We start from the raw sequence: 18,170 nt of genomic DNA on the forward strand, positions 1-18,170 counted from the left end.
ATGATAGATAACATTCACCGAATGCTTACCTGGCACGTAGCACTGCTAACTTAGCACCTCATGTATATTATCTCGTTTAGACTTTACAACAACTTTTATGAGATGGAAGCTATTATCATTAGTCCCACTTTACAGACAAGGAAACCAAGGCAGTTTGAAGTGTGATACCTTTCTTAATGTCACACTGCTAGTGAGTTTTAGAACTAGGAGTTAACCTTCAGCTACTTGACTCTAGAACTCCCATGTTTGACCCATATAGCACCCTTCATCTCTTTCCTGGGCTCACTTAGACAAATAGAACACTCAATCCACAGGGCTGGAAGAGGAAATGGTGCGGGCATCAAGCTCTTCATCAAGCCTGCTGCAGAGATGGGAAGCAAGCCGTAGTCCCCACCCCAAGCATCATTTAAGGAGACTGGAATGCACAGGGAGAGATGACCCAGCGGCAAGGCCGAGGGGAGTGTGGGCATTCACAGGGGCAGGGCCAGAGAGGAGGGAGGGTGGAAGCTGAGAAGTTCGGAGAGATGGTGGTCCCAGCAAAGCCATCTCCAGAGCTCCTTGGAAAGCAGCAAGCATGGCCTTAACCATGGGAGGGGGGCTGGGGGACCTACGCAGAGGGGCCCACAGGCAGGCTGGGTCATGGGTTCTCATGGCTGATGATCTCGGGGCAGTCCCAGGCAGAAGGATAGTAACTCAGGCATTGTGGTGTGGAGGCTTGAGGCACAGGTTAGATAGACCACTCACAGTGTAACCTTGAGCAAGTTACTTAACCTCTCTGGGACACAATTCCCCATCTGTAAAATGAGAATACTACTAGTGCTTCCTTCATAGTTTGTTGTGAGCCCTAAATGAGATAAAATATATAAGGCCCTTGGCACAATACCTGGCTCATGATAAGTACTTAATAAATGGGGCTTCCCTGGTGGCGCAGTGGTTGAGAATCTGCCTGCCAATGCAGGGGACACGGGTTCAAGCCCTGGTCTGGGAAGATTCCACATGCCGCGGAGCAACTAGGCCCGTGAGCCACAATTGCTGAGCCTGCGCGTCTGGAGCCTGTGCTCCGCAACAAGAGAGGCCGCGATAGTGAGAGGCTCGCGCACCGCGATGAAGAGTGGCCCCCACTTGCCGCAACTAGAGAAAGCCCTCACACAGAAACAAAGACCCAACACAGCCATAAATAAATAAATTAAAAAAAAAATCTACCCTGTAGGAGGCCCCAACTCCATCTCTCCAAGGTTCTGCCTGAGCTCAGGAATGGCCCACCCGGCACTCCCCAGGCTGCCAAGCCCCTGGGCCTCCAGCACCTCCCACTCTGCTCCCTGGTGCAGCCCTTCGGAGCTCCCCAGCTGTAATTAATCGCTGCATCTACTCTTGCCCTTGGACGGCTTTGTGGCACAGTTCCCTCCGAACTGTTCAATTAGCGGCTGCAAGAATCAGGGCGAGTGCACCATCACAGTGGCTGTTTTCCAGGTCAAGGCACCCACAGTGGAAAACAAACCTGACACAGTCTGGCAGGAATACAGGTTTGGCTGGGATGCTCAGGTGTGCGGCAGGCTCAGTTGGGCTGTGCTGCTGACAGGTGATGTCTGAGGATATGGGGAAGCGGCTTCCCAAATCAGGGGCTCCAGGCATCTTTGAGAGGACCCAGCAGGAGATAGGAGTCTCCTGGTTAGTCCCCTCCCATCAGCACATGCCAGCCTCATCCCACATCCTACTGGCCTATTCACCCGAACTTAAGGTGACCAGATCAGTGACATGGCCTGGACTGGGACCAGCCACCTCTACCTGGGCGTGGTCTGTGACTGCTTCTGGGACAGGGCTTAGGGGCTGCTGGACTGAGCCCTCTGCACTAATGTGTTTCCCACGTTTTCCTTCTGAATCCTGCAAATAGACAAACTTTTAATTCTACAACCAGTTAAAAAGCCAATACTCTTAAGGTAATAACAACTTAATGTCCCATTAAGATTCAAATAAAGGGTTCATTAGGGAAGAGACAATAGTAGAGTGTAAGGTGACTAAAATGGGGGAAGGAACTCCAGGTAGTGAAAAAAAGCACTTGGGAAAAATAAAGGCTTACCCTCCCTCTGGGATTTGCCCAGGGTCAGCCTGGCTGATGGCGTGTGGGACGCGCTAATGGAAATGGTTGGCTCAGACCTCGTTTGCTGCAAATCCGCAGACCTTTGCTCAAGCCACAAGCCTGCTTGGAGTCCCTACACTCTCAGAGGATGCATGGATATCCAAGGGTCCAGAGAAAAGCCTCTGAAATGATCAAAGGACCTGGAAAACAAGAGCTTCCAACAAAAGGCTAACAGAATTGCAGAAGCGCAGACCAGAGGCGACTTGATTGCTGTCTTCAGTATCTGAAAGAGGTTTGATGAGGAGGCAACTGTTGAGTCCTCCATTCGATGAGGAATCACAGCAGAAATTGGCTTAAATTAAAGTAAGAGAGATTGCAGGAAGAACTTCTTAATGCTTCCGATGTGAAAATACTGCATCACTCCCAAGCGACACGTAGGCATCTCCATTCTTACAGTGGTCATTCAAGAACACAGTTTGTACTAGAATCCTCTTGAGACCAGCTTTTCCCAGGAATAGAGAACTGGAGATATTTCTTTTTTTTCTTTTTTTTTTTTTTATAAAGAACGAAGTTTTGGGTTTTTTAAATTTTATTTATTTATTTATTTATTTATGGCTGTGTTGGGTCTTCGTTTCTGTGCGAGGGCTTTCTCTAGTTGCGGCAAGTGGGAGCCACTCTTCATCGCGGTGCGCGGGCCTCTCACATATCGCGGCCTCTCTTGTTGCGGAGCACAGGCTCCAGACGCGCAGGCTCAGCAATTATGGCTCACGGGCCTAGTTGCTCCGTGGCATGTGGGATCTTCCCAGACCAGGGCTCGAACCCATGTCCCCTGCATTGGCAGGCAGATTCTCAACCACTGCGCCACCAGGGAAGCCCCGATATTTCTTGACAGCTGCTGTGTCCCAGGCAGTGTGCTATGTATCAGGTTACTAAGAGAAAGCAAGGTCCCTGTCCCCAGATAGTTATTGCCTTCTTGAGAAAAGACGCAATTACAGTCCGGTGGCTGTTGCGTCTTGGGGTGTAGGCAAAGGGGCTACTAAATCTTCCTGAGGAGGCTAGAGAAAGACTTTCTGAGGACGTGTCATTAGCAGAGCCTTGCAAGAGGGGTAAGCATTTGTCAGTGTCATGCTTGACCGGCAGAGGGAACCATAGGTCAAATGCACATGGGCTTTACCCCCTATAGCCATGGGGACCCCCAGCTCCCCCTGGGAGCCTGCCTAGTACATAAGAGAGGGGAACCGGAGGTCTAGGAGGGGGCAAGGGGGAGCACACAGAGAGAGTCAGCACAGAGCCTAGGGGAGACTGTCAGACACCCCCTGCACCCCAACTCAGTAGCTGCTTCTGGGCTCTTCTCTCCCTCCTCCCCTACTTCTGGCTCTCCCTTCTGAGGTCCACAGAGGAGAATGTAAATAGATCTCAGGTCCACAGTATGTGCTGAAAAACATGGGGCTGAAATTCGGCCATATCGAAAGATCTTCCCAGATGATTTCACAGGTTTTCAGCTCCCTTCCCCCTCTCTCCACACCCCCACTACACACTCACACACACACTCACACACACCCCAAACTGTCAAACCATTTGTTTGCGTGGGCGTCTTATTCAGAATTACTTTCCTGAAAGAATCCATTGAGTTCACTGGGAAGTGCTGTGCCTTACCCCAGAATGGCTAATAGCTGGGGGCAAAGAAGCGGCAAGAAGGGAGGGAGGGAAGAATGAAGACGATTTTAGATACGGCCAGTGTCCTCCCAAATTTATTCTGGGTGAAAGGGTGATGTCTGGTTCAGAATATGCTTCTGTGCGGAGCCCAGAAGCCACCAAAGCTGAGACCCTGCCCTGGGCAGCACGGCCACTCCCCGTCCAAGCTCAGGTTTTCTCCAATCAACCCACGAGTGACTCTCTCTGCCCTGGGTCACCCCACCATCCACCATCTATGTTATGAGTTCCCTGGACCAGGTGTCCTCCTTCCGGATAAATAGGAAGATTCCCATCACCTCTAAGCTCCCGCCAACACCACCATCCCATGTTTTTGTGATCTAGGAAGGAACAGGTGCAGGGGGGACGCAAGGAAGGAAACTGCCAATTATCAAGACCTACTTTCGAAACCACCATCATATTAGGGACTTTCCAAATGTTGTCTTATTTCACGTTCACAACATCCCTGTGAGGCAAGCATTGTTATCTGTTTTCTGATAAGGACACTGAGACTGAAGGTCACCTAGCTCATAAGTATCAGAGATGGAATTCAAATTCAAGTCTGTCTCACTCGAGAGCTTACTCTCTTCCTGCTACAGACACTGCCCAAGCATCAGAAGGTCTCCCTTCCACACCACAGAGTAGCCAGCAGCCCGAGGGCCATCTAAAACTAGGAGCAGAGACGTGAGGATCTGGCTGCCATCCTGGCCGTATCTTGGTTTCCCCTCTGTCTGTGGGGGAATGTCTATAACTGCAGCCTGCCCTTTCACCCCCATCTCTGCGGGAGGTTAGCTCTCCCCTCCCCTATGGCCCCCCAACTCCTTCCAGAGCTGAAAGGCCTTCCTGGGAGTTCTGCAAGCAGTAGTATGGGACTCCACCGACTTGCCTCCTTATAGACCCACGTGGAGAGGCCAGACTTGGCCCCCAAGAGAACCAAGTTTTCTGGGTGCCACGCTGGGTGTCCTGCAATCTAACACTGCTTTGAAGAGAGAGCCTTGGAGGCTGTCTCCAGGGTAGAGCACTGCCTGGTATGAAGCGGTATCTGAAGAATCCTATTCACTCCCTCTCTGGAGGATAAGTTCTTTTCCTTCAAGCCTCCCTTCTAGAGCCTCTCCTCAATTCTTGGTCCTGGGGAGAAATGAGGAAAGCAGGGTGCCTTGGATTTTACCACCACACAGACAGGGCTTTGGTAGACCCTGATACTCATTCTCACAGTCACCTGGAAGCCCTCAGGTGGCAGGGGGTGTGTCTCACAGGACTCCTCCCTCTGTTCCTTTGCACACTGAGCCCAGACCTCCACCTTGACTCTCTCTGATTTTTAAGATGGGGGAGAACAAATGACACGGGCAAAGGCACAGATCTTTAAAGTGTGTTGTGTATATAGGAACTGCTGGGATCTGGGTAGCACATGGTGGATACAGTATAAGATGGCAGATGTGGCTGAAGAAGTAACAAACATCAGAATGTGGAGGACCAGGCCAGGAATTAGGGACTTGGCCTGCACAGTGGTCAGAGCCATTGAAGGCCTTTAGAGCAAGTGACTAGTAACCAGAGCAGGTATGTGTTCATGAAGGCCACCTGGCCATGTGAAGAAGTCAGATCTCATGGAGGAAGACAAAGGCCCTTGCAGTTAGTGTGGGTGAGAGGTGATGCAGCCCTGCTTATCGCCTACGCTGGAACCAGAGCAGGGCACAGATTCAAAAGACACCTGGGAGACTTCCCTTGTGTCACAGTGGATAAGAATCCGCCTGCCAATGCAGGGGACATGGGTTCGATCCCATATGCTGTGGAGCAACTAAGCCCATGCGCCTCACCTACTGAGCCTGCACTCTAGAGCCTGCAAGCCACAACTACTGAGCCTGCGTGCCACAACTATTGAGCCCGTGTGCCACAACTACTGAAGCCCACGCACCTAGAGCCCATGCTCCGCAACAAGAGAAGCCACCACAATGAAAAGCCCACGCACCACAACGAAGAGTAGCCCCTGTTCACCACAACTAGAGAAAGCCCACACACAGCAACAAAGACCCAATGCAACCAAAAAAAAAAAAAAAATTAAATTAAATCTTTAAAAAAAAAAAGACACCTGGGAGTAAGAACCAATGGTCCCTATATTTATTATACATGGTAGGGGAGGGAAAGGAAGCAGTCGAAGATGCTTGCAAAATTCCTGGCTGGGTGCACGGTGGTTCCATTAACCTTGAGAAAGGATCTGGGAGGATAATCAGGTTGTGGGTGGAAGGAGGGAAAATTAAGAGTTCATTTTTAGACATGGTGAAATTTGAGGTGCCTGAGGGACATACGTGTGGAAGTTGAGATGTCCGGTAGCAATTAGATATATGGATATGGAGCTCAGGAGAGAGGTCTGAGCCAGCAGTATAGATTTAGAAGGCATCAGTAATGGAGACCTTGGGAATCCTCTTGCAAATCAAGTGCTCACCACCTCATCTATGTTTTGGAAATCCAGACTTTTATACATCAGTTTTGTCTTAAGCAAGAAAGAGGAAACTACATCCCATGTAAGCCCCAGGGCATGGTGGCTGCTGAGTGCTTTGACCCCCAAACTCCTTCACCAACTCCCCAGGTGCTGGTGGCACAGCACATAGTGTGTGCTGTATGGGGAAGAGCCACATGGACCCAGTATTACCCAGGCACTTTCCAGTGACTCATGAGGATGCTAATTCTCCCAGCTGTTAGCTGGACCCATCTCTTTGACATGTGTCTTCATGCCAAGATTATAATGCTTGCACATATTAATATTTTTGTAAGTCTTCCTTCTCTAAACAGTATAAGCTGGTTTATGCTTCTGGGCAGCTCTGTGCTAACAAATGAACCCTACAGCCCCCCAAGTGCCATGACCGTGTCTCTGCCACAGACCCTCGAATGTCAGAAGAGGACACTGCAGAGTCTTCCCAGCAGGAGGAGGCTGCCCTATGGGCCTGCCAACTCCACTGAATATCCCCAGTACAATCCCCGCGTGCTACCTGCAAGACGGAAATACTTTTAGGCTTTCCAGAAAGATCTCATTTCAGTTTTTCTTAAAGCTTGTAATTAACCGCAGCGAGCGAGAGAATGTATTTTTAAAAATAAAAGTGGAGGCTTCCCTGGTGGCGCAGTGGTTGAGAATCTGCCTGCCGATGCAGGGGACACGGGTTCGAGTCCAGGTCCCGGAGGATCCCACATGCCGCAGAGCAGCTGGGCCCGTGCGCCACAACTACTGAGCCTGCGCGTCTGGAGCCTGTGCTCCGCAACAAGAGAGGCCGCGATAGTGAGAGGCCCGCGCACTGCGATGAAGAGTGGCCCCCACTTGCCACAACTGGAGAAAGCCTTCGCACAGAAACGAAGACCCAACACAGCCATAAATAAATAAATAAATAAAATTTAAAAAAAATAAATAAAAAAATAAAAGTGGAGGAAAGAGAGCAAGCTGATCACAGTTCTGTAAGGGTTTCCAGTAGGTGGGTTCCTGGCATCCAGGTGGCTGGAGGAGGGGAGGGGGACCAGTGATGCTACTTCCTTCCTCCCGAATCTCTCCTGCAGGGGCATGGAGGCCACCCCTTTCCTGTTCCTCGTTATGAATAGCCACCTCCCAGAGCCCAGGAGGCCTGGGGACCTGAGGAAGTGGCACCAGGGGAGAGTGGAACAGCCAAGATCTAGCGTCGGTTGTTTTTAGAATCCTCAGGGACAGAAAAGCTATGGGGCTACCGGTTCCTCATGCCAGCTCCTTTCTCTCCAAATTGTCCTGCCTCCCCCCACCCGCCAAGGCCCAGTGCACAAAGTTGCCTCTGAGCACCGCCGTTCCTTGATTCATCTCATGAATCTTGTTTATTTTTATTCATAAGGTGGGATATTTTATTCCCAGAGAAGGGAGTCAGAGCCACAGACAAGGTGACTTGGGTGAAGTGGGCCCCCGGATAAGAGAGTTCCCAGCCTGGGCCAGAAGGAGGGAAGGAGGCTGCACCGTCTAAGGTCTGCAGAAGAGGGTGGGAGATCAGGAGGTCTGAGTGGGAGTTGACCTGGCTGTGCAGCCAATGCACAAGAGCCCAGGAGTCAGCGGGCAGTGAGGGAGGAGGCCTGTCCCGGGGCCTCATCCCCACCATCATCTCTTCTGTGTCTGCTATCACCTATTCGTGGCCAAGTTGGCGGCCGCATTCATGGTGCTTACATTACTGGAAGAGAGCAGTGCCCCTTTGGTGGAGACAGGAGCGGGGAAGAGTCTCCAGAGCCTTCGATAGCATTTTCGCCTGTACTCACCTCTAATCTCTGCCCAGAGGCGGCATCTGGAAGATTCTGGTGGACTCTTGGCCTTGACGAGCCCTCCTTGCCTCTCTCCCTCCCTTCTTGTCTTGCCCTTCTAATGGTGTAATGAAAAGAGTCCTGGACTTTTTTAAAACCATGTATACATGTTGTATGATGATCTTAGAATAAGACCCCCCGCATCTCCTTCCAGTTCTGAAATTCCATGCTCCTGCCTACAGTTGGGTTCATGTCTAATTTCCTCTTACTTTGGATAACTATGGACCTTGAAGTAGGAGCTTATTCCCTGGGATCTGTTGGATCCTGAAGAGCTGCATTTTTCCTGGAGCCTGATCCATTCCCAGACAGAAATTTACACCTTAGAACTGCCTGATTCTGCAGTTCCTTTTCCTGGTGGGTCAAAACAAAATCAGGCAGTCAGCATTTGGTGACTGAATTAAGAAATGAATAAATAAACGATCCTTGCTGCTGGGAAGCCAGCAAAATTTGGAAAATCAGAAAGCTATTTCTCTTCGGTACTAGCACGTGTCACAGGATTTGTTTTTGCAGAACAATGTCAAATATACTTTCCATCTTTGGTCATCCCCCACAGCAGTCCCTAATCTGGGACTCCTCTGAGCTCCCACAGCTTTTCCTTCAAATCTACCTTATCACCGTGTACCCTGCATCAGCATTATTTATGGCTCCCTTACCTCCTCCTCCTTGACCACTAAGTTCCTTGAGGGCAGATTTCCTGTTCTATTCATCATTGTAAACTCTACAGAGGCTAGCACCCAGGAGTGGCAAATCATAGCACAGTCACAATGACAAAGCCCTTTCAAGTTTACAGAATGCTCCCAGACACCCTCCGTTCGGGAGCTTCCAGGGAGAGGTTGGTTAGAGATGATTATCCTTCTTACCAACTAAGAAGAACTGAGGTTCAGAGAGATTCTGTGACTTGATCACAATCAGGCAATAAGCGAATTAAAGTACTGCCTTGAGCCAGTACTCTCTGATAATTTCTTTTTCATAAGTGGATGAATGAATGAATCATTGAATGGATGTCCTAAGAACCGATGAAGTAGGTACAACATGACAATGTCGGGATCCTAGATAAGTTGAAAAGTGGAGAAAACACACCCAGTTCCCCCAGATTCCAGGTGTCCCAAAGCCTTCCCGTGGGGAGGGAAATGGGTGCCACTGCCCCTACTCCTGTGACCGACCAGCTTTTCTCGTCCCATTTCCCTCCTGCAGATTTTGACGGTGTCTGGACCCCCTGAAGGAGGGACCCGAGTGACCATCCATGGCGTGAACCTGGGCCTGGACTTCTCCGAGATCGCCCACCACGTGCAGGTGGCTGGGGTGCCCTGCACGCCTCTGCCGGGGGATTACATCATCGCTGAGCAGTGAGTCCAGTCCGCTCTGGCCCACCCTTTTCCCCCCCGGAGCTTCTGGGGGGGTCTCCCCTCTCCCTCCTCTGGGACTTCTCCAGGATCCATCTCCTATATCCCTCCTCCCATGGACCCCACTCCTTGAAGCCTTCCCAGGGCCCTCTCCTAGCCCATCTCCACTCTTAGAATATCCTATTCTGTTTGATTCCCGATTCCCTGGCTCCTCTGGCATCAGGGGTCCCCGTGCAATGCTCCCCCACAGTTGGTCTTCTCCTGCCCACTGGCTAACTGAGCCACTTTCCCAGCCCGTCCATTCTCCTCCTCCTCGCTTTCCCCCGCCCCTCCCCCCGATAGCCCCCATTGGAATGCATCCTGCTCGGTGGGCTGCAGGCAACAATTTGTTTGGCTCATGGGGCTCTGACAGCAGCTTAATCTGAGCAGGGCCTCCGCCAGAGCAAATTCATTTATTTCACTAAGGGAAATGGCAGCTGGAAATTAGAAAATAAGCATGTAGCAGCGGACAGGCGGACGGGGCTCCAGAAGTGACATATGTTCCAATTTGGGGTGTTCATTTGGCAGTGGCGGCCGCTGTGAAGTTGGTGGGCAGGAGGTGGGCATGAAGTTAGGGGGATGCTGGGGGTGGGAGGGTAGAAGGAGTGATGCTTCCCCTCCTATGAAGAAAGGGAGGGGAGCAGCCAGATCCTTCTGCATGATTTATCTTGTAAAGTTGGGTCAAGTCACCCTGGTTCCAGTGGGCACACAGCTCTGCAGGGGGTCCTGGGAACGTGACCATGAGCAGGGTTCGTCTCCTGTAGCTCCGCCCCTCACAGCCTCCCCAGAGCCAGCCTTTAGTAACAACCAGAAAAGTTGTTTCTTTTTTTCCAACCGTATGTTGGAAATGTTTCCATTTCCAACCTTAAAAATGACACTTCATCTTTCATCAGCACTTACACTTTCTCATCCATTCTCTTGCTTTTAATTGGTAAGGACTCTGAGAGGTAGACATTGTTATCACCCTTGTACAAAGTAGGAGAGAGTAAAAGACTTGGGAAGTGAAATGACTTCCCCCATTCACTCAGTGCATAAGTGGCCATGGCAGAGTTGGAACTCAAGTCTCCTAACTTTTGGTTCAGGCCTCTTTCCGTTCCCTAACAGCCATGGGGCAAGACTCCTGGGTACGAGTGGCCTGAAAATTCCATTATCCATCAGCCTGTGGCCTTCTGGGTCAGGGGCCATGATTCCAGTGTGGCCAGGGCAGGGTCAGAGTCAGAGGGGTGAGTTCCCCGACTTTGGGGACACCCAGCAGGGGAGAAGAAGGAGCTGCCTGATCCTGCTGACATTCAGATCCTGCAGACCTGACCCTTCACTGACAGCCTTGTCCCTTCAAGGAGTGAATCATAGAGGGAAGACGGGCTGGGTCTACAGGAAAGACATGAGGAAGAGGAAAGGGGGAAATGATATAAGTAGCGCTTCTGAGCCAGAAGAGGAGGGGAAAGCTGTCAGGCTCGTCAAGATCAGATGGCTTTACAGAGCCCAGCGCCCTGCCACACCCAGCTAGACTCTCAGTCACACTGACCCCAGACCCACCTTGGCCTCAAGGAGCTGCCTTGGGCCACTGGACACAGGTCAAGTCTCCAACTTGGTGAGATGCCACAGGACTCCAAAGGAAAGGGTTTGCGGGGGACTGAAGGGTAAGGCTTTGAATTGAGAGGTGTAAATCTTGGGCAGCTGAACATGGAAATCGCATGAGAATTGGGATCCAAGGGTCTTCTAAATCCTGCCTCCTCTACCTGCCAGCCCTGAGACCTTAGCAAACTGTTTGGTATCTCTAATCTTCATTGGTCCGATGGAAATCATGATCCCTACTGCATGGGTTTTGGGAGAGAATTCAGTAAGATGAAAATGTGAAGACTGTAACGTGCCATAGGAACATAAGGAAATATTGTTCTATTCAATATCTTTGAAATCAAATGCATCACACTCACCCAGGGCCCTGGAGAAGAAAGTTCCAAGAAAAACTAGAAGTGAGGATACAAAAGGAGCCTGGGGAGGTGAATGGTTGCCAGGGGTCCCTACCAAGGCCAGCAGTCACCCTAGAAAACCAGCCCCGTCATCTCCTCAGGCGCGGGGCGGGCAGGAGGCAGCAGGCACGTTCCTCACCTTGCCTGCACGCAGCCCTGGTTTCCAGCCGTGCCAGGCTCATTACTGAGAGTTTGTTAACATCATTAAAGCCTCCATCTTGGGCAGTGAGCAGCAGGCACAATCATTATCGATATCTGTGAGAGATGGATTTGGCTAAATGGGCCCAGTGCAGAGTCCCGGGCATGGGCAGGATTAGCGGGCACAGTAATGACTCACCATATGCTTGTGCTGTGCCATCTATCAGTCAGCAATTAGGTTAATGTTGGTTAAAGGGCCCCGCTTAGTCTTGCAATCAGTGCCCCACAGGTCTGTGGAGGGCCAGATGATTCCATCACAGGATGTTTCCTGGGTGATGAGATGCAGGTTGAGGCTGCAGCTCAGCCCTGCCTGGGACAGGGGCTGTGTATGAGATGGACTCAGCTTGGGTCCTCAGACCCCCTCCCTCTCATCTGCTGTACCTACGAACTCAACCATGTCTTGATGGATGTTAGATGCTTGTGCTCCCCACCCCAAGGATGCACACTCACGGGGAGAAAGGCACCATCTTTGCCAATCTATGGGAGGTGGTGCGGTGTGAGGCGAGGGCACCGGGCTGGGTGCCCGGAGCTCAGCTATTGATGAGCTATGTGACTTTGAGCAAGTCTCTTTGCTCCCTGATCCTCAAATGTCTCATCTGGAAATGGGTATGTAGAAATGGACCTCTACAATCACTTCTATGGCCCTAGGATGTCAGAAGCAATAACTTCTATGCCCTATGGAATCTGCAACTCCCACCATTAGAAAGCTTATCGGTGGCACTATTGTGAATCCAGAAGCTCCTGTCCAGCAGGAGGAGTCAAGCCTCCCAATGTTGAAGCTAAATAACGATTAGAGAGTTATTTAGTCTAACTTCTCATTTTACAAGGAGAAACCTTAGGCATCCCCAGCTGTTGTCTCCTGATAATACACAGGGAGCCTAAAGCTACCAGGGACACCGAGAAGAGGCAGGAGGCCCCTAGAAGTCAAACCACAGGAACTTTGCTGACCTGTAAGGCCTGAATGAGGAAGTGGTGCCCACACCGCTGCCTGTGGTCATCTCCAACCAGGGAGGGACGGGGCACAGGTGGTTATGTCTCAGAGTCTTAGGAACCCAGACAGGTCTACCCTACCTCCCCCTCCTCCAGCCCCAGCCCCCCAACAACCACCTCACCTCCATCCTGGCACGGCCACCATGTCCATCCTGTCCCTTCCACAAAAGACACAGAGAGAATTCCACTGATTCTAGGGTCAGTAGAGTGGAATGGTCATAGGCATGAGCTTCGGAGCCAGGCTGACCTGGATTTGAATCATGGCTCTGCCACTTCCCAGCACTATGGCCACAGATGAGTCACTTGGCTTCTGAGCCTTGGCTTCCTTGTCTATAAACATGGAGACAGTAAGACCCACCCTGTAGGATGCCTGAGGATGACACAGGATCCTCTCTGGTCCAGTGCCTGCCACACACAGCTCAACAAATTGTAGCTCGTGTTATTGTTGAGGTACAGAATCTGCTTTGGCCTGACTCTCATTTCTCAATATAACCCTCTCCACTCCCTATAGCTGCCCTTGCTTCTTCATTTAACCCTCTATCTTCTTGAGCTCAGAGAACAAATGCCAATAACAGATACACTCAAGGAGGCCTCTCCATCCTTCGCTGCAAGCACTGGGTCCCAGGAATAAAAAGGAAGAAGAGTTAGAGGTCATTAGAATTCTTCCACGATGTGGTCTGAGTCCTCAGGACTCTCACCAGCTCTTAGACTTACCAACCCAGACCATTCTACAGTCCACTGCCGACTCCTGCTCCTCTCCCACTCACTGGATGAAGTAGAACCGCATTCCACCAGCGGGGAAAGGAGTCAGCTGCAGTGCCAAGGAAGGGAACCCGTGGTTCAGCTCTAGGCCCTCCCTGCAGCCTAGCTACTGGGCCCCTGCATCATACCCTTCCAGGAGGGACATTGAGAGCCAACTGCAGGCATTCAGCCTTGGGCACTTGGGCAGTGCCATCTCCCATCCACCCTCTTCTCCCACGTGCTTGACATGCAAAGCTCATCTTTTGGGCCACAAACCCTGAGCAAGAAAATGTTCTAGAAAAGACAGTGTGCCAAGACGCCCCAGACAGCTGAACAGGCCATTCTAGCCTTCTCCTCTCCTAGACAGGCCTCAGGAGGAGCAAATATGCCTATGACCTTCACGTGTTCTCATGTTTCCTCTTTCCATGACTTCAAGCCTGCCATGATTTGCTCCTGCTTTTCCTCTCGAGGGTGGCTCCAGCACAGTGGCCAAGGGGGGTGAGTGAGGGACAAGAAAGCACTGATTAGAAGAGAGAGACAGAGACTTATCTGCTGCCTCCTCTTCTTCACTCCCCATACCCCCAGTAGAGAGCCGATAATCCTCTGATGCTCCTTGAGAGCCCGGAGCACTGTGACAGGATGACAGGGGCCCCAAACAGGAGCAGGCGCTGGGGCCCAGGAAGCAGGATGGGAGAGTTGTTACTCCAAGCAGGTAGCAGCATGGAAATAACCCCACGTAGTACCTTAAATTAAGCTTCTCAAATGCTCCGCTAATGAGGTTTAAGGAGACGGTTACGTGTAAAATACTAATTGATCATCACTATCATCTTTACTGTGGGTTCATAATTAATTTATTCACAGAGAAAGGGAAAGGAGAACATCCTTTGACATGCACTCAGTACTTTCTTGTCGAACCTAATATGCTAAACGTAATAAGACAGTCATTGTATGTTAAGTAAATATTCACCAGGAGTGAAAGTACTTATTTGGGATTAACTGTTATGAAGGAGCTGGAGATCGTTGGCATGCCGTGTGTGTGAGCACGCCATGTATTTGTTTAATGCAAGTTTTATTACATCAAAATGAAATCTCTGTTTAGTTACCTTCCTTCCTAGAGAAGTTGTTGAGATAAGCATCCTCCGTTAAACGCGGATCTTCCCCACCGTGCCTGGGTAATGCTGGGGGTTAGTGGAGGGGAGGTCTGTTTTTCTGCCTCCCCACCAAACCAACCTTCCAAGGGCACCAGACTGCTCAGACTGAACTCTTAAATGGCATTGAGAAGAAAAGAAAAGCCTTCCATCTGTCCCCTGGGTTCCTTTTTGCTGAGCCTGGTGGAGCCCTTTCCCACCCATCCCATGTCTTAAAATTCCAGGCAAGAGATCCCCCCAAGAATCTGATTTCTTCAGTTCCTCCCATATCCTCCAGCTGCCCACTCTTTCTAGAGTCTGCTGTGGCTAAGGCAACCCGTCTGTAAATGTGCTTGTTATAACTTATCTCAGGCACCAGGGAAGCCCTCACTGGGGGTATCAAGCTGCACATCACGAGAGAGAGTGCCTCACCACCCCCCACCCCGTTCTCCAGCTCTTCTGTTGATGTGAGACATGACTTCCAACCCCAGGGGTGGTTCACTGCCTCGCCCACCAGCTCCGTGAGCTCAGCCCTTGATTAAGTGGGAGTCCAGTTTCGATTGCTGTCCTAATGAACTCATCCACCTCCCACCCCCTCGCCTGCTGCCACTGGATGCCGCTCCTCCCATTCAGCTGGGAGCTCCCGGTTTGGGGAACTCACTATCTCACCAGATTATCTGTTCCCTCACTGCAGGAAACAAACCACAATTGAATCAGCTTGGCAAATCAGTCCTCACTCCCTCTTCTCGGGAGTGTTGCAGTGTTGGCTTGTCACAAAGAGCACTAAATGACTGCCCCTAGATCTCTGTTGAACATTAGGTTTATTCCACAAATATTGGGTTGATACCCAATGCTAAGCCCTGCGCTAGGCACTGGGGACTACAGGCTTGCTCATAGAAATAGGCAGCATAGCGTTTCGAGGGCTTTAGAGATGAGCTCATCCAACCTCTCATTGTACCGATGAGAGACTAAAGCCCAGAGAGGGAAAGTACTTTACCCAAGGTCACACAGCCACATGGTTGAGCAAGCTGAGTCTTGGTCCAGCACTATTGTAAGACTGTGATGAGTCATTCACTGTGACTATGACGGGGTGAGCAAGCTGGGGCAGGGATGCAGCTCTCCCCAAGTCTCTCATGGAAAGGTTTGCTCTCTCCTCAGGATCGTTTGTGAGATGGGCCATGCCCTTGTGGGGACCACCTCTGGGCCCGTGCGCCTGTGCATTGGAGAGTGTAAGCCAGAGTTCATGACCAAATCCCATCAACAGTACACATTTGTGGTGAGTATTGGGTCTAGTGCTGAGCTACGGGCTTCTAGCAAGGGCACATTTCTGCTCCAGACTTCTCCCAGGAAAGTCCCACCCACCCCTCTCCCAAGCCGGCACCTCCAGGCTTCTCGCAGATGGAGTAGGAGACCAGAAAAGGGAAAGCCTGTCTTTCCTGGGTGGGTCAAGTGCATGACCAACAACACTTTGGAGATTTTGGCGTCCCAGAGAGCCACAGGTCAGAGTTCTAAATAAGCAAAATCAGGCCTTTCTTAGAAAGTGGATCCTAGACGCAGGGTGGGGAGGGGCTGCCCTTTGTCCCACCAATGTGATGTCTCTGTCTAATTCCAGCCTAATGAGGACAGATCGTCTGAGGGACCTAATTAAAAAGGCCTATATTTATCCACATGCTTTGTTTTCTGCCAAGGATATTTAAGTGGGAGTTTAGAGGAGCCATTTGAAATCCTGCAGGAACGCATGTCTGTGTGTGGGACCATGGGAGTGGGATGTACGAGTGAGCTGCTCTGTGTGTTGGTGTGGTTACACACACATATGCACACACTCAGCCCTGGAAACCCTTCTTCCCACCCAAGCAACAGATGGTGGAATCACAAAGGCTTTATTTTCTCTTGCTGAACAACCTGCTTCTTGGGCCCCAATGTCCCTTTTCTGACACCTAACCAACATTGCCATATCAAGTTCTTCATTAAAAAGTGTTAACACCGGGCTTCCCTGGTGGTGCAGTGGTTGAGAGTCTGCCTGCCAGTGCAGGGGACACGGGTTCGAGCCCTGGTCTGGGAAGATCCCACATGCCGCGGAGCAACTGGGCCCGTGAGCCACAATTGCTGAGTCTGCGCGTCTGGAGCCTGCGCTCCGCAACAAGAGAGGCCGCGATGGTGAGAGGCCCGCGCACCGCGATGAAGAGTGGCCCCCGCTTGCCGCAACTGGAGAAGGCCCTCTCACAGAAACGAAGACCCAACACAGCCATAAATCAATAAATAAATAAATTTTTTAAAAAAAGTGTTAACACCAGCGGAGGGGGTCAAACCAGCCTTGCTCAGAGTATTGAAAAATTATTTGACCACAAAATTCTCTTCTCTCTAAAGCACTTTACTGCTTGTTTTAGGTTTTCCAGTCTCTGCCTTCTTATCTCAGCACCTCCACCTTTTCCTTGTACCAGTCTTCTCTCAGATGGGAGGGTACCATGGCCTATATGCAGCCCACCTACCCCATCTCCTGTGCAGGACAGACAGGGTCTTGTGTGAGAAGCAAACCCAGAAAGACTGGATGGAGAGAGCTGTAGAGTGTCAGAGCTGGGAGGGCTTTAGAGATCATGTAGCCCACCCTCCTGTCTTGACAGAGGAGGGAACAAAAGCCCAGAGTGATCCAGAAACTTGCTTCAGGGCCCATCACTAGTGAGTGGCTAATGTGGACTAGAGTTCATGCCTGTGTAGGTGCTCATTTAAATGCACTTTCCACTCCACTCCGCTGCTCGCTAGGCAGGAGCAATTTCTTTCTGATGCATTTTAGGCCAGATGACATTTCTTTTAGGCTTCAGGCTTAATTTTACAATTTAGTGAGCTTACTAGAAAATCCCAGCCAACGATGGGCCATCCTCCTGGTGAAGGTCAGGGAAGACACATCTAACATTTACTGACAGGTCTCTGCACCAGGCACCCTGTTGTGCCCTTATCTTGCTTAGGGAGGGACGGAAGGACACGAGCCTGGGCCATTAATGGATCCTCTTGGTGGCCCAATCCAGGCAGGGATCCTTTATTCAGCCCTATCGATTTTGTGCCCAAAAAATCAGTATGCGCTCCAGATAGAGAAGCATTTTCAAATTGTTCTCAATTTGCAAACTAATTGATAGATTAGTCAGTGTCATCTCTGCCTTCCCATCAGTGTTATGAGCATAAGACTCCCAGGGGAGTTAATTAATTGCAAAATGTGGCCCTTCTGCCTTCCCTGGATATGCCTGGAGCCTCTTCTTAGAAAGGGTCTCAGCTCCAGGGTAGGCAGAGAGTGTTTGGGATTAGAAAGGGTTCACTCTGAGTGTGGACACAGTCCCTCCTTCTGTCTTTAAGTCTAGCCTGGGTTTCTCCCTTTGGGTAAAACCTGAGCTGTGATCATTTCTCTGCTTCCTCCCAAAGAACCCTTCCGTGTTGTCACTGAACCCCATCCGAGGGCCAGAGTCCGGAGGCACCATGGTGACCATCACGGGCCATTACCTCGGGGCTGGGAGCAGCGTGGCCGTTTACCTGGGCAACCAGACCTGCGAGTTCTATGGGTGAGATGGGCTCGAAGGAGCACTAGGAGACTGTACACGTGAGGCCTGTGCACACATGTTCCTGTGCATGTTCACATATGTGCCTGCCCCATCCTCTCCATGTTATGTGTCATGTCCTGGGCCCAAACACCATTCCAGTCACTGTAAGA

The 18,170-nt window shown here is 50.8% G+C and overlaps 1 protein-coding gene across 2 annotated transcripts in view; it reads left to right on the plus strand.

Moving 5' to 3' along the window:
* The window catches only part of PLXNA2 (plexin A2), a 222,099-nt gene that overhangs the window by 173,283 nt on the left and 30,646 nt on the right, over window positions 1-18,170 (plus strand). For both annotated transcript variants that reach the window (XM_036859147.1, XM_036859155.1), the window contains exons 13-15: window positions 9,260-9,411; window positions 15,632-15,749; window positions 17,885-18,021. In XM_036859147.1, the coding sequence (XP_036715042.1) occupies window positions 9,260-9,411; window positions 15,632-15,749; window positions 17,885-18,021 (407 nt within the window). The remainder of the gene's footprint in view (window positions 1-9,259; window positions 9,412-15,631; window positions 15,750-17,884; window positions 18,022-18,170) is intronic.

The sequence above is a fragment of the Balaenoptera musculus genome, chromosome 1, assembly GCF_009873245.2.
Source record: "Balaenoptera musculus isolate JJ_BM4_2016_0621 chromosome 1, mBalMus1.pri.v3, whole genome shotgun sequence".
NCBI classification, from domain to species: domain Eukaryota; kingdom Metazoa; phylum Chordata; class Mammalia; order Artiodactyla; family Balaenopteridae; genus Balaenoptera; species Balaenoptera musculus.